Source organism: Eurosta solidaginis, chromosome 4, assembly GCF_040869045.1.
Source record: "Eurosta solidaginis isolate ZX-2024a chromosome 4, ASM4086904v1, whole genome shotgun sequence".
Classification (NCBI taxonomy): Eukaryota; Metazoa; Arthropoda; class Insecta; order Diptera; family Tephritidae; genus Eurosta; species Eurosta solidaginis.
Window position 1 is genome coordinate 18,875,567 of NC_090322.1, and position 23,625 is coordinate 18,899,191.

The 23,625-nt window shown below is 38.9% G+C and overlaps 1 protein-coding gene across 1 annotated transcript in view; it reads right to left on the reverse strand.

Moving 5' to 3' along the window:
- LOC137248419 (zinc finger protein 721-like) overlaps positions 1-23,625 on the reverse strand; it is a 169,070-nt gene that overhangs the window by 69,507 nt on the left and 75,938 nt on the right. The window contains exons 6-9 of the mRNA XM_067779357.1: positions 10,630-10,770; positions 10,263-10,550; positions 6,387-6,527; positions 6,016-6,303 (exon numbers count right to left, since the gene is read on the reverse strand). Of these exons, the coding sequence (XP_067635458.1) occupies positions 6,016-6,303; positions 6,387-6,527; positions 10,263-10,550; positions 10,630-10,770 (858 nt within the window). The remainder of the gene's footprint in view (positions 1-6,015; positions 6,304-6,386; positions 6,528-10,262; positions 10,551-10,629; positions 10,771-23,625) is intronic.

Sequence of the window (23,625 nt, forward strand, 5' to 3'; positions counted from 1 at the left end):
CCGAAACCAACGAAACAACAAAAACAGCGAAAAAAAAAATTACCGGATCCCGAGGAATTTTTTAGAGAACTAAGGCTAAAACGCCCGGCCAACCAATCCAAGAAAACCTGGACATTCCGGTGGAAAGCACAGCGGGTGAGGGTAGAAGTGATAGATGACAAACACGCAAAGGTGTCACTCATGGGAACGAAACGAATCGTACCAATCGAATAAGGCACTGAAGAAGGAAGACGAGACCACTCAAAATTTTCTATTTTTATATATATATGCACCCTCTGTTAATTTTAAGAGAAAATGAAATGTGAATTATTTTTCAAATTACAAAAAAAAAAAAAAAAAAAAAAAAAAAAAAAAAAAAAAAATTTTATTTTCATATATACATCTACATAACATCAAAAGGGAACGAGAGAAGTATGACAACGGATACAGTTCAGTACAACTCCACCCCCGACAAAAAAAAAAAAAAAAAAAAAAATTTTTTTAATTAATTAGAATGATGTTTTTTGCAATTGAACCTGAAATAGTAACATTAACTCTGTTAGACTTAAGTAGAATGACTCTGTATATTTTTGGAAAAAATATTTTTTTTTTTTAAATAAAGTGCTTCGCCCACACGCACACCGGCATAATACCTAGGCCATGCCTGGAGATCCACCTTTCCCCCACCGCAGCTTTCCGTCAACCGAAGTGGGAGGGGGACTGTAACGTAACGTTACAATAACGTAACTCCCCCTGTATTTCCTTATTCACCTAAACCTGAACCTCCCTGTACTTATTTTGCTATAGCATAGCCAACAACCACTTCTTTTATAGCATATTCAACAACCAACTAAATTGCGAACCAATGAAAATCACAATAATGGTGCGTTGAATTCTCAACCAGTTTGCGTCACCACCCATATAAACACTGAATTTGCATTTTCGCAATTCAGTCCTCGCAGGTGAGCCAGCGGGAGTGGATGTCTTTTTAAAGACATATTTTTCCCTCCTGCTAGCTAGCTGAGTGGAAGGGGCGCCGTCATGGCGCGAGTCACCCTTCACTTAGGTAAGGACGACGGGGAGGATGCCTTGTGCTACTTTGCCCCCCGCGCCCTCCTAGGTGTTGAGTGGCCCGACGCCCTCATGGCCATTTAACCCCTCCCCCTCAGTTCTAGCTTAGGCTGGCTGAGTGGAAGGGGCGCTGTCATGGCGCGGGTCACCCTTCACTTAGGTAAGGACGACGGGGAGGATGCCTTGTGCTACTTTGCCCCCCGCGCCCTCCTAGGTATTGTGTGGCCCGATGCCTTAATGACCATACAACCCCTCCCCCTCAGTCCTAGCTTTGGCTGGCTGAGTGGTAGGGGCGCCGTCATGGCGCGGGTCACCCTTCACTTAGGTAAGGACGACGGGGAGGATGCCTTGTGCTACTTTGCCCCCCGCGCCCTCCTAGGTGTTGAGCGGCCCGATGCCTTCATGACATTTCACCCCTTCCCCTCAGCTCTGGTTTCGGCCGTGAGCCGATGCGTGCGCACAGGGGCTACCGCTGTGCCGTTAAGGTGCACTTCCCCTCCGCCCACGGGTCGACCCACGGTGTATCGGCTGGTACAACCCCGCCCCCCTTACGCACCTTCTACTAGTGTGCAAGTAGGGAGGCGGGGGTGTCCAGCGGTGAAACCAGCACTAACGAGTCCTCGCAGTCTCTTCCGCAGTTGACTGACCCCGCGACTACCACAGCTGCCGAAGAAGAGCGACTAGAGATCCCGTTGCAGCCGACCGACCAATACCAGCCCGTTGGTACGCCTATCCGACCCCGCCCGGAACACGCAGCCGCTGTCCAGGTAAACCCCGTCGCCGGCCTATTTTCTCTCTCTCTCTCTGCCCTGGTACGCGCTCCGTAGCCCACCGCCGCTGCCGTCGCACCGTCGCCCCTCTGGTGCCACCGCTGCTACGACGACCGTTGGCCGTTCGCCATCCTACCGCCGTTAAGCCGCTGTATCCGTCCCGCCGCTGCTACGACGACCGTTGGCCGTTCGCCATCCTACCGCCGTCAAGCCGCTGCATCCGTCACGCCGCTGCTACGACGACCGTTGGCTGTTCGCCATCCTACCGCCGTTGAGCCGCTGTATCCGTCCCGCCGCTGCTACGACGACCGTTGGCCGTTCGCCATCCTACCGCCGTTGAGCCGCTGTATCCGTCCCGCCGCTGCTACGACGACCGTTGGCCGTTCGCCATCCTACCGCCGTTGAGCCGCTGCATCCGTCACGCCGCGGCTACGACGACCGTTGGCCGCACGCCATCCTACCGCCGTTAAGCCGCTGCACCCGTTACGTCGCTGCTACAACGACCGTTGGCCGCTCGCCATCCTACCGCCGTTAAGCCGCTGCATCACCGTCCATCCAGTTCGCTGGTGCCGTCACTTCGTCTATACCGCTACACCCATCCGTCCGCTAATACTGTCCGCCGTCCAGCCACTGCGCTCATACTACTGTACCAATCCGTCCGCTAATACTGTCCGCCGTCCGGCCGCCGCGCTGATCCCGCCGCTGCTCCCGGACAACCGTACCATCCCGCCTGCTACTGCACCGCCGCTAAACCACCGTACCGACCCCTCCGCTACTACTACGCCTATTAGCCACCGCCTCCATCTTTGCACGGAAAGCTGCTGTCCGCCTAATATCCCCAGCCGTGTGTGCGTGCATTCGTAACACATAAATATCGTGTATTTATTCAGTAGGGGTTTGTGGGACCTTTACTCGACTCTGGATTGACTGAGTGTTACCCCAGCCTTAGACAAAACCCACCTCATAAACCCATTGTGGATAAGACAAGTGTGATAACTTCTGCATAGACGTCAAACTTACAAATAGAATGGATCACCTGATTTTTTATTGACTATCGCTGACTCATTCTGTATCTCTTTCTATCACCCGCTGAAGGCAGCCGGCCCTAATAAATACAAGATAAACAAATACAAGAAAATGCAAAACTCAAGATAGAGGCTAACACTAAACGCGTCCGAACAGCTTTGTTTGTTTTATTCAACAGTTTAGCGATACGAACGCAGAAGGTTGGAAATAAGCGGAATTTCACTAAATGTGTTACAATATTAAATATCCTACCTTTGCATAAGAAGAAAGCACATTACCAAGGGCGTTTCCCAAGGCCGTCGGTTCTATGTACCGGAGCGATCTGGGACTTTTCCCGACCAAGGACTGCCATTTTAGTGTAACCCCATTTAATTTGTTGCGTCCCTCCCACAAATTGTCATCCTCCCAGAATCTCCTTGCAGCGGGACTGCTCCATATTCTCTTGCTCCGGGAAGGTATCGAACCAAATCCGGGTCCGTCTACTGACCCCGGTCCAGAGAAATGGTTTTGCTGCATCTGCCGGAAAAGAGTCTTTTTAGGACGGTCATACTCTTGTTAGTGTGTCTCGTGTAAGGGATGGTTGCATCGGACAGGTTGCTCTGGGCTAGACCCCAAAACCAGACGTCCACGTAACTTCTATAAATCTTTTGTGGCTCCTTGCTGTTCACGTCCTAGGACGTCCCGTAGTCTGCGCCTTAGCGCCCCCCGCTACCTTCCAGCAGCCCCGCTGCTCAGCAAGCCACAACAAGTATCCGCTGTTGCTCGCGCCCCACGGCGCCACCAACTCACTCGGTTGCTCCCACTCATACCTACAATCTCCGTAGTAGAGTTGGGAGCAATACCGAGCATCAGCGTTTCATCAGGGTTTCAAATATTTAGCACATGTCTTCAACCTGTCTCTTTCCACCTTTGTCGTTCCCGAAAAATGGAAAATGGCCAAGGTGGTCCCGCTACTAAAGCCTGGGAAAGCAGCTAACATAGGAGTCATATCGCCCGATATCTCTCCTATCGCCAGTAGCCAAGACCCTTGAAGCTATTTTGCTCCCCCACTTCAAAGCTATTTTGCAGCTAGCCTGTCATTAGCATGGCTTTACAAAACTCCATAGCACCACCACCGCGCTAAATGCCATTAGCACCCAGATAAATTGTGGTTTAAATCAGAAGCCCCACCATAGAACAGTACTCGTAGCACTAGACCTATCAAAAGCTTTTGAAACGGTCAACCATGGCACGTTACTGCAAGACTTGGAAGGGTCTACCCTTCCCTCATGTCTTAAAAGGTGGACCGCAAATTATCTTAGTGGTCGGCAGGCATCGGTGCAATTCAGAAACGAAATATCAAAGCCAAGAAGAATTAAACAAGGGGTGCCTCAGGGTGGTGTTCTATCCCCACTTTTGTTTAATTTTTACATATCAAAACTACCTTCGCCACCAGAAGGAGTTACTATCGTTTCTTACGTCGATGACCGCACAATAATGGCCACAGGCCCGGGCCCAAAAATCGATGAGCTTTGCAACAGAATAAACGGTTACCTCCCTGATCTCTCCAGGTTTTTCGCCTCGCGAAACCTGGAATTATCACCGACTAAATCATGCGCGACCTTATTTACAACTTGGACGTCCACTTTAAACATCCACGTCGATGGCACTACGCTATCGACTGTCCTACACTCCAAAATCTTGGGTGTGACGTTTGATCAGGATCTACATTTTGGTGAGCCCGCAGCCGCAATTGTTCCGAAAATCCAGAGCCGTAATAAAATCCTCAAATCCTTTGCTGGCAGTACTTGGGGAAAAGACAAAGAAACGCTCATTACAACATGCAAAGCAATTGGCCTGCCGTTTGCGTGCTACGCGTCCCCTATATGGTCGCCAAGCCTAAAAACTACCCACTGGAAGAAGCTACAGGCCTGCCAAAATACTGCGCTTAGAACGGGCTGTCTTCTTATGTCCCCAGAACACCATCTACATAATGAGGCGAGAATACTCCCCATCAGAGAGAGAAATGAGATGCTAACCAAATAGTTCCTGTTGAATACCCAGAAACCTGGGCATCCCAACAGACATCTGATTGATGAGCCAGCCCCGCCTAGGGACTTAAGGAGTCATCGCCGTAAGCATTTTGAGGAAATACGGCACATGAGAACTCAGCCGTACGAGGCAAAAAAACACAAGCAGGTCCTTGGTGAACTCCACAAACAGGCGTCGGACCTTTATGCCGGGAATTGCCCGGTGAATCCAGTACTCGGGGAACAGTACCCAAAACTTTCGGAAGAGAAACGCATACTCCCCAGGGAAACGCGAGTCACTCTGGCTCAACTTCGTTCTGGATACTGTAACAGGTTAAACTCTTACATATCCAGAATCAACCCCGACATACAAAATGTATGCCTCGCTTGCAATGTGTACCCACATGACACCAACCATATCTTTAATTGTAATGTGGAACCAACGCCTCTAACACCCCTTTCATTATGGTCCACCCCTGTCGAAACAGCAAGTTTCCTTGGACTACCGTTAGAGGATATGGATGACAATGTGTGATCGGTCGCAGCTATTAGGTGGGGCGAAACATTGCTACAACAACAACAACAACAACAACAACAACATTACCAAGGGAGACACGAGTCACCCTAGCCCAACTTCGTTCTGGATACTGTAACAGGTTAAACTCTTACTTGTCCGGAATCAACCCCCACATCCGTGATGTATGTCCTGCACGCAATGTGTCCCCACATGACACCAACCACCTTTTCAATTATAATGTGAAACTTACGCCTCTAACACCAATCTCCCTAGGGCCCCCCCATGTTGAAACAGCCAGTTTCCTAGGACTCCCGTTAGAGGATTTCGATGACAATTTTTGAGTGGTCGTGCCCATTGAGTGGGGCGAACACTGTTAATGCAACAACAACAACAAAAACTCAAACAATAAATATGATTTTGTCAAACTATTCGTTAAAATTAGAATGAATTCTAATCAGTACACGTAGGCACTATTTAACATATTTCCTTAATCCGATCCACCATTTAAGAGATATTGCTATGCCAAAAATTGTTTTCGATCACCGATCGTATAACAGAATACCAGCCCTGGATTCCGCGCTTTACGAAGTAATTAACCTTAATATAGGATCACAGTCTACGGAGTTTATGAATGCCAGTTTACCCATTTACTTTCAATTTAGCCTCTTCTCCCCTTAAAGCTGCCATATTTCGCTCACGCGTCTCTGGATCTTCGTCCTTATGCGTAGTTGAGTGTAACCGTAGCTCCGAATCTAAATGAAAAGCTAGTGGACAAGATTCACATCTGTGAATATTATAACCCAGATGGACACGTAAATGCATATTCAGTAATTTTTTTGTCGTAAAGCACCGTTCGCAGTATTTGCATTTATATGGTTTTTCACCGGTATGAGTACGCATATGCTCCCTTAGGATCGCAGCTTCTGCAAATCTGTTTAACACAGGCAAAAAATAAAGTTAGAAAAAATTTGGTGAAATATATGTATTAAGACTAGGATTTTTATGATAACCTACCGCTTTTCACAAAAATCACATTTATGGGGCTTTTCGCCGCTATGACTTCGTTTATGTTTAATTAAGTGCGATGTTCTTTTAAAATGTTTGCCACAAATATCGCACGGGTATTGGTAGTTCTTGTCACGTATGTCTTTGTATCTGAAAAAAAAAAACACAAGTCATCAAGACAAAAAAAAAAAAAAACAAGTTTATTTTTTGATATTAAAAAGAAGCGAGGATTTGAATTTTGTAACTAAACTAACAATTTTTTGGCTACTAAAAAGTGGAGTATGTTCAAATTTAAACCTGGTCGTAAAACTTTTTAGTATTTTTAGGCTCACTTGCTGAACGGCAAGTTATTTTGTTAGCTTTAGGCAAGGTGCACACGAGGCTACGCGTCATAGACGCGTACAAGATATTTCATATAGCTACAATTTCTCTACGCCTCAAGATCTGCACACGGAGCTACTTTCGAGCGTCGCTACAAAAAGCAAACAATTATTGAAAAAAAAAAAATAAATTTAATTTCTTCAGCTATATCCGTCCCCGAAACCAAAGGAAAATAGGTATTAAACGTTGTTTGCATCCCCGTGCCTTTTTTTTGGTTTTAATTGACACCGCATACGCAAGCATCGGTTGGCAAGGTGCTTTAAAGAGCCCTTATACTGCCAGGTTATCTTTCAATTCAGTTATTTGTATAAAGTTAATTTTTTGGTTTTTTTTTCATGGCACCACGCCAGGCACAAAATTATTAATTATTAAAATTCAATATATGGCTTGTTGCCATGTTATTCCAGTATCCCGTTATGGGTAAAGTCCCGTTCGTATATAAAACACATTTGATTTTTATGGCGTCACGCCAGGTTTTCCATTAATTTATGTATGTATGTATATAGGTTAGGTCTTTTCTTGGCACCACGCCATTTTTCCAATGTCACTGATTCGGGTACAAGTCCCGTTCGTATATAAAAACCGTTTGATTTTTATGGCATCATGCCAGGTTTTCCGTTAGTTTATATATGTATGTAAATTATTGAGGTTAGGTTTTTAATTGGCGCCACGCCATTTTTTCAATGTCACTGATTCCTATTAGGAGTGCATAAAACAGCCCTAACTCCAGGTCAGGGAGGCACTGCATCTCCTAACTCCGCCAAAATGCCCGAGGGAAGCACAGAAGCCAACCTTGTGGCCTATTTAATTTTTCACTCAACGCAAAAAGCCCGAAAATTGACGTTGAGTAGAGGATGGCCCGAACGACCGCTCGCACGAAAAGACAAAACCGGAATGATCCCCGTGCCTTTGTAAATTATGAAAGGCAATTTTAAACCACCGCGGACTAGAGAAAAGGGTGATTTCTAGTTTCCAACACTTTTTAGCCTTTTAAATGCTTCAAAAATCTCTAACCAAGCTGTTGTGGTGTTTAATACTCTTTTTCGCTTTGGTAATATACCTTTCACGCACTTTTATTAACTAAAGTAACATTTTTTAACTAATTACACAAATTTGCATACAAAAAAATGTAAACAAACATCTTGTTCTTCCTTTTTTTCAAGTGTACGTAGGTTCAGCAACCAACATTGCTGTACCCTTAGCTACACGAAAATTTCATGCTTTGTCGCTTTCATGCAGCTGACGCCTCGTATGCAGCTCTCCATTCAAATACATGTGTTCGGCATCAAAGCGTACAAATTTCGCCTGCAGCGTCTATGACCCGTAGCCTCGTGTGCACCTTGGCTTAGAGCTAATTTCAAAAATGTGTCAAAAATGTATGAGTTTAACCCCTCATGTTAGGTTAAGTCTGAGTTAAAAAATGTAACTTGCCGTTCTGCAAAAGAGCCTTAAGGGACATCTTCGGCTTATATCCAAACCCTTCCTTAGCAAAAACACAGTTTTGACAGCTATATTGTGAGTTTCTAAAAATATGAAGTACGGCAGTGGGTGATGAAAAATGGCTTTGTGTATTCAAATGAGTTGTGTGGTTTAAACTCAGTTTAATATAGTTTATAAGTCAGATTGAGCTTTTTGTTATACGAATTAAAAATTTCAATCGTGTTTTGAATATGACGCCTTGAAAAAGCGCGTAGTTTACTTTCCTTCCTTTCTTTTTTTCTTTTCTCTTCTCCTCTCATTTTTTCTCTTCTCTCTATTCTCTTTTCATTTTTAATTTTTCTTCCTTTCGTTCCCTCTTCATTCCTTTCCCTTACCTTTGCTTGCTTCCGTTTCTTCGCGTCCTTTAATTTTTCCATTTTATTTGATTTTGTTTTAGTTATCAATGTTAGAAAAAAAAAATAAAAAGGAATTGTGTAAAGCAAAAAGAATCTGTTTCGCTATTCAAAACATATAAATTTATTTTACTTCATTTTATGTTATACATTAGTAAATTTTAGTTGTTTTATTAAATTATTATGCTTTATTATGACAGAAAAACTCAAAAGAATTAAACATACCAGCTGTCATTAAACCTATGGCTACAGAACCTGCCCCTCAAGTTGATGAATTAGTTTCTAAAATAAACAGCTATCTCCCCAATTTTTCCAGTTTTTTCACCTCGCCTAACTTGGCATTATCACCGACCAAATCCACGGCCACCCTCTTTACTACGTGGAAGGAACAGATGTCGCAAATATTGGACGTACGCGTCGATGGTGTGACACTACCGACTGTCAGTCACCCAAAGATCTTAGGGGTAACGTTCGATAATACTCTAACCTTCGTGGCTCATGCCACCGAGATTGTTTCTAAAGTACAAAGTCGCAACAAAATCCTCAAGTCGATTGCCGGCAGCACATGGGGAAAAGACAAAGAAACGTTGCTAACCACGTACAAAGCAATTGGCCGCCCGCTCATGAGCTACCCGTCACCAGTCTGGTCGCCTGGTCTTAAAAATACACACTGGAAATGGCTAAAGACCTTTCAAAATGCTGCATTCAGAACTGCCACCGGATGTCACTTTATGACCCCCGAACACCAACTACATAATGAGGCCAAAGAGCTCAATATTAAAGAGCACAAAGCAGTTTTTGCTTAATTGTCACAAACCAGGACATCCTGGCAAACAACTGCCTGATCTAGCACCGCCTCCACGGGGATTAAGGGAACACCTCCTAAAGCACTATGGCGAGATCCGGCACCTGCCAACACGGCCGTTTGATCCTGGCAAGCATAAGCAGACCCTTTGCCAAATCCACACAGAATCGGTAAACGCCTTTGTCAGGACACGCCCGGCGAACCCCGTTATTAATATTGTAACGAATTTAGTGAAATTCCTCTTATTTGCAACCTTCTGTAACGTTCGTATCGCTAATATTCGTCACAATATGCAATATCTTATCCTTGCATAAGAAAGCACATCACCAAGGGGGACACAAGTCACCCTGGCCCAACTTCGTTCTGGGTACTGTAACAGGTTAAACTCTTACTTGTCCAGAATCAACCCCGACATACGTAATGTATGCCCTGCATGCAATGTGTCTCCAACCATCTTTTCAATTGTAATGTGAACTTACGCCTTTAACACCAATCTCCCTATGGTCCGCCCCTGTTGAAACAGCCAGTTTCCTAGGACTCCCGTTAGAGGATTTCGATGACAATTTTTGAGTGATCATGCCAATTGAGTGGGGCGAAGCACTGTTAATACAACAGCAACAACAACTCAAACAATAAATATGATTTTGTCAAACTATTCGTTAAAATTAGAATGAATTGAAATTAGTACACGTAGCCACTATAACATATTTCCTTAATCCGATCCACCATTTAAGAGATATTGCGATGTCAAAAATTGTTTCGATCTCGGGTCATATAACAGAATACCAGTCCTGGATTCCGCGCTTTACGGAGAAATTAACCTTAATATAAGATCACAGTCTAGGGGGTTTATGAATGCCATTTTACCTATTTACTTTCAGTTTAGCCTCTTCTTCCCTTAAAGCTGCCATATTTCGCTCACGCGTCTCTGGATCTTCGTCCTTATGCGTAGTTGAGTGTAACCGTAGCTCCGAAGCCAAATGAAAAGCTAAGGGACAAGATTCACATCTGTGAATATTATCACCCAAATGTACAAGTAAATGCTTATTCAGTAGGTCTTTTTTCGTAAAGCACCGGTCGCAGTATTTGCATTTATATGGTTTTTCACCGGTATGAGTACGCACATGCTGGCTTAGGGTCGCAGCTCGTGAAAATCTATTTAATACAGGCAGAAAATAAAGTTAGAACAAATTTGGTGAAATATATTAGGACGACGATTTTTATGATAACTTACCGCTTTTCACATAAATCACACTTATGGGGCTTTTCGTCGCTATGAATTATTTTATGTATTTTTAAATCCCCTTTTGTTTTAAAATGTTTGCCACAAGTATCACACTGGTATTGTCCGTTCTTGTCACGTATGTTTTTGTTTCTGAAAAAAAAAAAACCACAATCAAAAAAAAAACGAGTTTATTTTTTGATATTAAAAAGAAGTGAGGATTTGAATTTTGTAACTAAATTGAAATTCGGCTACTAAAAAGTCGAGTATGTTCAAATTTAAACGCGGTCTTAAAACTTTTTAGTATTTTTAGACCCACTTGCAGAATGGCAAGTTATTTTTTTTAGATCAGAGCTAATTTCAAAATTTGTAAAAAATGCACGAGTTTAACACCTCATGTTAGCTTAAGTCTGAGTTAAGTCTGAGCCGTTCTGCAAAAGAGCCTTAAAGAACATCTTCGGCTTATATCCAAACCCTCAGCAAAAACACAGTTTTTCAAGAGCAAAAAAAACCGTTTTGACAGCTATATTGTGAATTGCTTAATATATGAAGTACGGCAGTGGTGAAAAATCGCTTTATTTTACTTTATTTCATTTTATACATTTCTAAATTTTAGTGAGTTTTAGTTTTTTTTTATTAAATTCTTATGCTTTATTTTGACAGAAAAACTCAAAAGAATTAAACATACCAGCTGTCATTAGACCTACTCCTTAACCGCCAAAGATTTTATCAGACGTTTTTGTATTTTTTAAATTGGAAATTTGATTAAAGTCCCTATCGAACACAACTAAGCGCAATGACAAAATTTCCATCGCCTTTGGCGATAAAGTGCTGCGGGATGCGAAAAAAAGCGTGAGGGCTTTTTACCGAAAATATGTAACGCATTCTTCGGTTGACAAAGTCAAAGGGCGGGCCAACAGATGCGCACACAAGCATAAATACAGCGTATCCAATTACCTAGGAAAAGAGGGATTTAATTATCTAGCGCATGCCTTCAACTTGTCCCTGTACACCTTCGTCATCCCCACAAAATGGTAAATGGCCAGGGTGGTTCCGCTATTAAAGCCTGGGAAACCAGCTAACATAAGAGGTTCTTATCGGTCGATATCTCTCCTATCGCCCGTAGCCAAGACACTTGGAAGCCATTCTGCTTCCTATTTCACTGCAAATTTGCGTCTTGCTAATCATCAGCGTGGCTTTCCAAAATTACATAGCACTACCACCGCGCTAAACACCATTAACACACAAATAAATTGCGGATTAAATCAAAAGCCCACCATAGCACAGTACTCGTTGCGTTAGATTTGTCAAATGTTTTTGACACGGCCAACCACGGTACGTTACTGCAAGACCTGACAAGGTCCTCCTTATCCCGTCTCAAAGGTGAACCGCAAATTATCTGTCTGGTCGGAAGCATCGATACAATTCAGGAACATAACATCCAAACCAAGAAAAATTAAACAAGGGGTACCGCTACCTTCACCACCAGAAGAGTCACTATCGTTTCCTACGCCGATTACCGCACAATAATGACCCACAATAAGACCCACACATCGATGAGCTTTGTAATAAAATAAGCAGCTTTCTCCCTGATCTCTCCAGTTCTTTCGCCTCGCGAAAGCTGACATTGTCAACGGCTAAATCATCGGCGACCTTATTTACAACATGGACGCGCCAAATGTCGACCATTTTGAACAACCATGTCGATGGCATTACGCTACCGACTGTTTTACACCCAAGAATCTTGGGAGTGACGTTTGATCAGGGTCTACATTTCGGAGAGCATGCAACCGCAATCAAAATGATTACGTTTGATTATTTTTGATTTTTTCGATTATTTTTGAATGTTTATGATTTTTTTTTTTTCATTTTTATACTCAGTTGAGCAGAGCTCACTGAGTATATTAACTTTGATTGGATAACGGTTGGTTGTACAGGTATAAAGGAATCGAGATAGATATAGACTTCCATATATCAAAATCATCAGTATCGAAAAAAAAATTGGTTGAGCTATGTCCGTCCGTCCGCCCGTCCGTCCGTCCGTTAACACGATAACTTGAGTAAATTTTGAGGTATCTTGATGAAATTCGGTATGTAGGTTCCTGGGCATTCATCTCAGGTCGCTGTTTGGTAGGTGAGTTGAAGAACTTATGACGCAGAATAGAAAATTAGTAAAGTTTTGGACAATGGGCGTGGCACCGCCCACTTTTAAAAGAAGGTAATTTAGAAGTTTTGCAAGCCGTAATTTGGCAGTCGTTGAAGATATCATGATGAAGTTTGGCAGGAACGTTACTCCTATTACTATATGTATGCTTAATAAAAATTAGCAAAATCGGAGAACAACCACGCCCACTTAAAAAAATAATAATTTTAAGTAATTTAAAAAAAAGTTAATATTTTTACAGTAGATAAGTAAATTATGTCAACATTCAACTCCAGTAATGATATGGTGCAACAAAATACAAAAATAAAAGAAAATTTCAAAATGGGCGTGGCTCCGCCCTTTTTCATTTAATTTGTCTAGGAAACTTTTAATGCCATAAGTCGAACAAAAATTTACCAATCCTTGTGAAATTTGGTAGAGGCTTAGATTCTAGGACGATAAATATTTTCTGTGAAAAAGGGCGAAATCGGTTGAAGAAACGCCCAGTTTTTATACACAGTCGACCGTCTGTCCTTCCGCTCGGCCGTTAACACGATAACTTGAGCAAAAATCGATATATCTTTATTAAACTCAGTTCACGTAATTATCTGAACTCACTTTATTGGTATAAAAAATGGCCGAAATCCGACTATGACCACGCCCACTTTTTCGATATCGAAAATTACCAAAAACGGAAAAAATACCATAATTCTATACCAAATACAAAAAAAGGGGTGAAACATGGTATTTGGATTGGTTTATTGACGCAAAATATAACTTTAGAAAAAAACTTTGTAAAATGGGTGTGACACCTACCATATTAAGTAGAATGAAATGAAAAAGTTCTGCAAAACCCTTGAAATCTTGGCAGGAATACTATTCGTGGTATTATATATATAAATAAATTAGGGGTATCCAACAGATGATGTTCTGGGTCACCCTGGTCCACATTTCGATCGATATTCGGTCGATATCTGGAAAACGCCTTCACATATACAACTACCACCACTCCCTTTTCAAAGTCTCATTAATACCTTTAATTTGATACCCATATCGTACAAACACATTCTAGAGTCACCCCTGGTCCACCTTTATGGCGATATATCGAAAAGGCGTCCACCTATAGAACCCTTTTGAAATACTCATTAACACCTTTCGTTTGATACCCATATTGTACAAACGCATTCTAGAGTCACCCCGGGTCCACCTTTATGCCGATATCTCGAAAAGGCGGCCACCTATACAACTACCACCACTCCCTTTTAAAACCCACATTAATATCTTTAATTTGATACCCATATCGTACAAACACATTCTAGAGTCACCCCTGGTCCACCTTAATGTCGATATCTCGAAAAGGCGCCCACCTATAGAACTAAACCCCACGCACTTTTGAAATACTCATTAACACCTTTCGGTTGATACCCATATTGTAGAAACGCATTATAGAGTCACCCCTGGTCCACCTTTATGGCGATATCTCGAAAAGGCGTCCACCTATAGAACTAAGGCCAACTCCCTTTTAAAATACTCATTAACACCTTTCATTTGATACCCATATCGTACAAACAAATTTTAGAGTCACCCCTGGTCCACCTTTATGGCGATATCTCGAAAAGGCTTCCACCCATAGAACTAAGGCCCACTCCCTTTTAAAATACTCATTAACACCTTTCGTTTAATACCCATATTGTACAAACGCATTCTAGAGTCACCCCTGGTCCACCTTTATGGCGATATGTCAAAAAGGCGTGCACCTATAGAACTAAGGCCCACTCCCTTTTAAAATACTCCTTAACACCTTTCATTTGAAACCCATATCGTACAAACAAATTCTAGAGTTACCCCTGGTCCACCTTTATGGCGAAATCTCGGAAAGACGTCCACCTATAGAACTAAGGCCCACGCCCTTTTAAAAAACTCATTAACACCTTTCATCTGATACCCATATCGTACAAACAAATTCTAGAGTCACCCCTGGTCCACCTTTATAGCGATATCTCGAAAAGGCGTTCACCTATAGAACTAAGGCCCACACCCTTTTAAAAAACTCATTAACACCTTTCATTTGATACCCATATCGTACAAATAAATTCGAGAGTGACCCTTGTCCACCTTTATGGCGATATCTTGAAAAGGCGTCGACCTATAGAACTAAGGCACACTCCCTTTTAAAATACTTATTAACACCTTTCATTTGATACCCATATCGTACAAAAAATTCTAGAGTCAGCCCTGGTCCACCTTTATGGCGATATCCCTAAATGGCGTCCACCTATAGAACTATAGCCCACTTCCTCTTAAAATACTCTTTAATACCTTCCATTTGATACACATGTCATACAAACACATTCCATGGTAACCCTAGGTTCATTTTCCTACATGGTGATTTTCCTTATTTTGTCTCAATAGCTCTCAACTGAGTATGTAATGTTCGGTTACACCCGAACTTAGCCTTCCTTACTTGTTTCGATTATTTTTTATTGTTTTATGATTTTTTTGATTATTTTTCCGCTTTGTTGAACGAAAAATTCTCGTTTGTTGGATGCACGGGATAATTTCTACATACAAGTACATTTTAGGATGCAATAGTAAATCATAAGCGCTTATCGAGGCGAGTATATACATGCATTATATAGGGCGTATGGTATATGGGCATTGATCTAAACATATTCTCCGGTAAGTATACACACATCTGCATATTTTACGACGCTCATTTTATAAAATAATGTGGGATCGAAAACGGCGGTTTTTCTAATTGCCCAGACAATATGTCCAAAAGCTTTCATTTAGCAACGATCCTTTATGGTTTCACCCTTAAGTCTAGCCAATTTTGTTATATCCAAAATAAATATATCCACTATTTTGGATTACGTTATGGCTATGCACTGATTATTTTGTACATACAAGTACATTGGTGGATGTAACGGTATAGCGTGAGCGCTTATCTAGGCATATGGGTACATACATACCCACCTACAAATTATCGTGTCTATAGATGTATCCGACGAATAACTTGCGGGGTAGTGCGAATTGTTTTACGACAAAACAATATGCTCACACAACATGTATTAGTAATACTACTTAGGTTGATAGCTTCACTTCCAACTGGAGCATTCCTCTAAGTTGTTATTCATCATCATGGTCAGTTGTCTAACCAAAGGTTGTTAAATCCCAGATAAATTTATTACCATACATATGTCCATGTACATTAGATTGAAACTTCTTTTTATTTCCTTATGTTTACGTCTAGGACAATTCCTATAAAATTTTAAGTTTTGCATAGTGAGCCATATTTTTATTACTAATAATGGAAATTCCAAACACATTTCTTTGCCTATCGAACATTAACTTTTCGACATTCGTTCAAAAGATATTAACGAAAAATGCTTATTTATGATAAAGCTCCCTGAATGAGACGAAGAACACTCACATAGTGGCGATGAAATGAAACCAATATTACTAAAATAAAACGAACAATATGATAAACTTTCACTACAAAACAATTAGTGCATGGCCATAATTTAATCCAAAATAGCGAAAATATTAATTTTGGATACAAAACAAAATTGGCTTGAATTAAGGATGAAACCATAGAGGATCGTTAATATTTTATATAATGAGTGTAGTAAAATATGCAGATGTGTGTATAATTACCGGAGAATATGTTTAGATCAATGCCGATATACCATACGCCCTATATAATGCATGTATATACTCGCCTCGATAAGCGCTTATGATTTACTATTGCATCCTAAAATGTACTTGTATGTAGAAATTATCCCGTACATCCAACAAACGAGAATTTTTCTTTCAACAAAGCGGAAAAATAATCAAAAAAATAATTTAAAAAGATCGAAAAAAAATCGAAAATAATCAATTACTTTTGATTATTTTTTATTTTTGATTACTTTTGATTATTTTTTATTTTTTTTTATTTTATTTTTTTCAATAATCGTAAAAAATCATGATTTTTTTTGTTTGATTATTTTTTTAATCAGTTGAAAAGTAATCATTAAAAATCGAAAATAATGGCAAGTAATCATTAAATGGCTTTTAAAGAAAATAATCAATGGAACGGCTAATCATTGCCATTAGTAATCACTATTTAACAGGTCTGGATTGAACATGCTACATTACTCCGGAGCCTTTTTTTGCTTATGCTCCGGCTCTGGACATAAACAGAGTATAGAGCAGAGGCGTAGCATAAAAAGTGATAGCATTTCTTATATTCTTCTAGGAGCTACAAAAAATTAAAAATCTTTCACACAATAGTTGTGCACCAGCTGAATTGTATTTTTAAATCCAACTTTTATATGAGAAGCAACAGCAAACAATTCATGAGGGTTTTCAAATCATAGCACGTTCGACGAAGACGACCTTGTCAATTGCCTAAATGCGTTTTTTTCAAAATCTTTTAATTATTTTGGGGCTGAAAACTTAAAAAATTAAATCCAGTGCATCTTCTTTATAATTTTTCCAATATAAAAAAATTATCCGTCAGATGAACTTCAAGTGGATGCAGTGCAGGTTAAAATTGAGATTAAATAAATCTCAACATTTAAAGCCTGACATGGAGACGTAGTGAAAATGATATCGCATATTTGATTAGGTTTACCTAAATTTTGTTAGTATAAATGGTTACACACTTTAAATAAAACTACCAAAAGGACAATAATTATTTTTGGAATTTTATAGTTAAGCGCGGTATCCAGATCATAATGGACGAAAACCGCATCTTTAACGAAATTTTGTGAAGAAAATGGTAAATAAAAAAGCAAAATTGATATATAAAAAAAAAAATCACTTCAAGCCATGCCGACAAGGGGAAAATAAAAATTTGTTGAGCGTTTTCTTATGATCTGGCTCCGTATCGTGTAATACGATCACGTATTGAAAAACGCTTTCACTCAAACAATAAATATGATTTTGTAAAAACTAGAATGAATTGCAATTAGTACACGTAGCCACTATTTAGCACATTTCCTTAATCCGATCCACCATTTAAGAGATGTTGTGTAACGACACCCTGTTGTAGTGGATGCAACATAAATTTATCAGAGCCCTAAGAAACACGTCAAACCAAATCGCCCCATCGTCGAACATATAAAGCAACATCGAACAGTCAAACCAGTTGCCAATGCCTAGTGCACAACCAAGTCAAACCCTACTTCGTGTGTGTGAATGTATGTATGCATGGAAAGTATTTTCCCTTGTGAAAGCGTGAATGTCTATATAGATAGCTTGTAGGTGTCGGTTTTAGTGGCTGTGTAGGCATGTATGTATCTGTGAATAACGTTTAGTGGCAAGAATGTATAGGTAATTCCTTCGGGTGATGAGTGAAAAACGGGCGAGGGAAACCTGCCGTTCTACTTTGGCGATGGCTGCGCTTAATAGCCGAAATAAAATATAAATTAATGATCGAAGTGTCCAAGACCGAAAAGGACGTCTTACATATAACCAGTGCGTGAAAAAAAAAAAATATTAAAAAGTTTTTTTATAAAGTGGACTTGTACAAATAGTCAAATATTTTTGTACTGCAAGTGACCGCTAGTTTACGGAACTGGCCACCGGTATACTCAAAACGGACCTGCAACAAGCTTTAAGGTAATTAAAAAGTACAGTTTGTTTAAATCAGTTGAAATATAAAATATAAAAGTTTTATAAAACCTAAAAGTTAATAAAATCTACAATTAAATTACCCTAAAATTTAATAAAGATATAAAATTAAATTAAATCTAAAATTTACTAAAACTTAAAATGTTAATAAAACCCAAAATTCAGTAAAAAGCGAAAATGTGATAGAAGCTAAAATTAAGTAAAACCTACCGTTGAATAAAATCAAAAAAAATTAATAAAATTCTAAATTTAATAAAAACATAAAAATAAATAAATCCTAAAATTAAATTAAACCTACAATAAATAAAAACTAAAATTTAATTAAACATAAAATTAAATTAAATCGAAAATTTAATAAAAACCAAAAATTTAATAAATCCAAAATTTAATTAAACCTAAAATTAAATTAAATCAAAAATTTAACAAAAACCAAAAATTCAATAAATCTAGCATTTAATTAATTAAAACTTAAAATTTTATAAAACCTAAAATTTAATAAAATCTCTAATTAAATTATCCTAAAATTTAATGAAATCTCCAATTGAATTATCCTAAAATGTAATAAAATCTAAAATTTAATAAAATCAAAAAAAAAAAAAAACAAACCTATAAAATTTAAATTTTATATATACCCTAAAATTGAATAAAGTCTAAAAATTTATAAAATCTAAAAATTAAATAAAGTCTAAAATTTAATAAAATATAAAATGCGATAAAACCTAAAATTAAATAAAACCTAAAACCAAAGAAACCATTAAACAAATAAAACCCTAAGTAAATCAAGCGTTATAAAAATACTGCTATTTTATAAAATAAATTACACTAAAATAAATTTAAGAAAAAAATAAATAGTATTGTCCATTTCCCAAATAAATTAAATTTATAACCACTGTCATACCATAAATTAAATAAATAAATTAATTAATTAAATAAATAAAAGTACGAAATAATTAATGCGAATAAATAAGACACACATTTACGTAGCCACATATACATACATACACATAATAAAAAACAAATAAATAGAATTAATAAATACAAACAAATAGAATTCTTAATAAGGTTTTGTTCTATTTCTATAACAGGTCCCCACCCGGCGGGGTTATCCCTGGACCGCATCCACCCAAGAAGTTTGACGTTAATTTAATTGCGTCAAAGCCGACGGCAAATCCGCATAGAGGAAACATCGTAGATATTAAATAAAATAAAAACCTAGCGCAATGTTATTTTGAGCAGTCGGATGGAAAAGCAACCACCAATAAGCCGAAGAAGGAAACACACAAAGGCAGCGAAAACCACAACATCCACAGAGGACGGAGAGACTGGAAGCGCTTTGCTTTTTTTAATAACTTCGATATATTTTATGTATATGTGTATAATTTTTGTTATATGCGCCAGCGAATTTATTGTATTTTTGCGACGAGGATTTAGTGTGGGCGGCAATTCCACGTTTGGGGTCCGGTTTTATTTTTGCACTAAACTTTCGGTGCATGTTTGGTCTTTTGATTTTTTCTTCATACATTTTTTTTACACAAATCGTTTGTGAACTCCACCCGATAAATTTGATTTTTGAGATAGCCTTCTCTTACTTTTGGCGAGTTTGAATTAGATTTCTACTTGTTATTTGCACCAACTTCAAGGCCTTGTAGCTTACCACAGCTCAAAGCAAGAAAAAAAAACAAAAAACAAAAAAATATATAAGCGTTAAGGAACAAACCAACAAATTAATTAAAAGTAGGTTATAAATCGCAGTTTATATAAATATACATGTATGCATATCTATACATATATATATATATATATACGCATTTTGTAAAACACACAGAAGGCTCAATCCACTGGGGAAATATTTATAATTTGTTATCACGATCTACTTCACTACTATTTACTTAGTTAATCACTTACAATTTATTATTTAAATGGTTCCGGAACCAAGTTAAATACATGTATTTTTTTTACCCCGTAATTGGGCTACTGCGTTTCAGCCCATGCCCGCGTGACTAAAAGCTGAAACTCATCCAAAGTAGCTCCTCTCTATAATTCATCTCGTTAGGCATTGGAAGGCAGATCTCTTTAATATCTGTCCTTATCCATTGTTAGGTAAATACATAGGTGTTTTATTGTAGCTTTTCAGCACGGCTCTCCGAGATGCGGCGCCTCATCGAGGGATACAGCGGTAAGTGCAAGACAACAATACACCACGTTTACCTATTTAGTACACGCGTTTTTTTTTGCGTGCATATGTATATTTTTTTGTTTTGGTTTGCTATTTTTTTTCCAACTGCTTGGGAAAGGGAGAGGAATTAGGTTGGATTGGGAGAAGCCTACAGCAGCGGCCGTGGTTATAGAACCACGTAAATGAACGGGCGATAAGAATCGCGAATATTAATATTCCTTTATATAATTCGTTTACACAATTTTTTTGCGGTTATATTTATATTTCTAGCTTGAAATTTAATGTTAACGTAGCAGTTTTTTTTTTTGAAGTAAGGCATATATTACAGATAGATTTTGGTAACAATTGGAGAAAAGTTAGAAAATACCTCTGAGCTAGTTTAAGCATAAACTTGAAATTTGAGTTGAATTCTTCGTTATATAATTGTTAGAGGTTTAGGCACATAGGCTTAAGAACCATTAAATTGCTTTTTGTTGGATTTGTTTATTATCTGAAATATACATTAAGAAATACGTTTATAACGTTCAAAAAACAAAAAATCGATTTGGATTATTTCTATTCTTCGGTATTTTCTTTGGGTTAATGGGTTGAAATACCACTATGAGTAGATAGGATTCCACTTTTGTTTGGTGTAGGCGTTGCGCAGGTGCGGAAGAGGGGCGTGGGTATGTCGACTGACATGGACAAATGTGAGGGTAATTAGGGACTTTTTAGACTTTTGACGGACGGACTAGTGTCAGGCAAAGGGGGCTTCGCTCGGGATAAGGAGTCATAGCGAAGCCCAAGGCTACATTCCATATGTAGCAGAGGGAGGGTAGACTCCACCTGACCTGGACGGTCCTTCACTTTCCTATCACCTTGTCTATTTCTTACCCTATCTCTATATGTATACACAGGCGTGAATCCCTCTATTTTTGTTTACGGGTACTGTAGGCGAGGGCGGTGGAAAAGACCCCCCAACCGACGAGCTAGCCAGGGCTCGCAAGCATGCCTGCTTGCCACCGTCCCTTACCTTAAGAACAGGCAGTAACGTAACAATGGCGCCCAACGGATAGCCCAAATCTTTTCATTTCATTTAGCATGATTTTCTGTTTCTCGTTTTTTTTACTTTTCATCTTCTTGAATAGCTTCTTTCATCTCTACCCCTAAGTCTATTTCATTTGCTATCTATCTAATGCTTCCCTTCCTATCTTTTAGTTTTTTTTTTGACTTGTTAGGGTTATAGTAGCAACGCAGTTTGGATCAGTCAAAACTGTTAGTGCTGCTATGACGGAAAGAGGGGTATATCTGTCTGGCATTAGGAGTACCTTGCCAAAGCTTCAGCGTTTTTGCAAGTGGAATCCTAATTCCTTACTGGTACTAAAGGGGGGATTATATTGAGAGTTTTGTTTTTGCTTAGTCGGCCACTGCTCAAGCTACCGTGGACGCAGTCCAGCATTGCGTGCACGTGAGGTTTGCAGTGAGTCGGCACAATGAGGGTAAGGGGTGTAATGGGTAATGGGAGAATGTGGCTACCAGATTCGGACTCAGGAATCGAGCACTGTTGTGCCGCATTCGACACTGGGGGAAATTAAGCTGACTGTGACTTGGGACGGATGACAACAAACATACATACGGACTCAGCATAACCACTACGACCTTGCTAAGGCGCAGCGCCGTAAATACACCAAATGATTTTTTATGCACATTTCGTTTCAAGTTTTTTTTGTATAAGAAGAGGACCAAGTTAATACTGTCTTGAACTCCTTTTAAACATACACGCTACGTATATAATACCACACGTATATACATTTTAGAAATACGTATATCATTGTTTGGAAAATACCCCCATGCACATTTATATTGTTAAATTTATATAAATACATAGTTATATCCATATCTTTTTTGAAATAAATATATGAATAATTTTTCTGCACATACTAAACACACAGGTATTTAATTAGTTCACATTATTAATCTGGATTTTTTTTTGATTGTTGATTAGTTTTATTTTTGCAGTAAAAAGGGAATTAATTGCGTGTTAATTTTTTTATACGTAATTTCACAAAAAAAAAAAAAAAATTAATTTTTTTAAGTTTTTTTTGAGTTTTAAGAAAACCCTTTCGTTCACAGGCACATTTAAACACATCTAGCCATTGAAACTAATTTCGGTATTTGCAAAGTTTAATATTCAGAAATTAATCAAGTTATTTTCATCACTTTCGCACTTTTTAAAGTTTGGCAAAGTTTCCAAACTAGATCATAATTAGGCTACACTTAGTTTTAATGGTATTTTTTATTTTTTTTATTTGTTTACTGAAATCTCCATAAAAGTAAGTTTAACTGGAATTAGTACACATATATACATTATTTATAATTAAATCTTGGAATATTCCTTTTTTTTTCTTCTCTTTTCATTGTATTTATTTTATATATTTTTTTTAGTTCGCAAACGTTTGGAATTTTTGAATTTTTGAATTGTTAGATTTATACCTAGTTGTTATATTTTTTTTTGTTGTTTTTTTGAATTTTATTGAATTCTTTTGTCTTCAAATTCGATTGGAATTTTTTTTGAAGTTTTTTTGCACTATTTGCCTTCGAATTTAATGTACTGAATTTATTTTAGATACATTTTCAAAGATCTGATTTAGTTGCGAAGTTTGCAATTAGTAATTTTTTTTTCATCACTGCATTTGATACATAGTCGAATATCTTTTCTAAGGTTTCGATTTACCTTTAGTAGCGATCGATGCAACGTTGTTTTATTTCGTTTTGCACCAAACCAACCAATTTCGGTGTTGATAAGTTCGGCTTGTGAACCCAGGTGTGCCAAATTTCCCTCGATCGTGTGTTTGTGTGAGTGAATGGAGGAGGGAGACCACCCAGATAGAGTTACTGGTGGGTTGGGATTGTTTAGTACTGATAGGCGTATCACCAGGAGTGTGACTAGGCAGCTAGAGAATCAGGTGGCAGGGTCCCTGTTTAATCAAATAGATACGGGAATACCATTCCCAGTTGACTTTGTACCTACCGACCTTTTTAATCGATGTGCAGCCAGAATTTTCGGAAGGAGTGAGAGCGATACAAATAG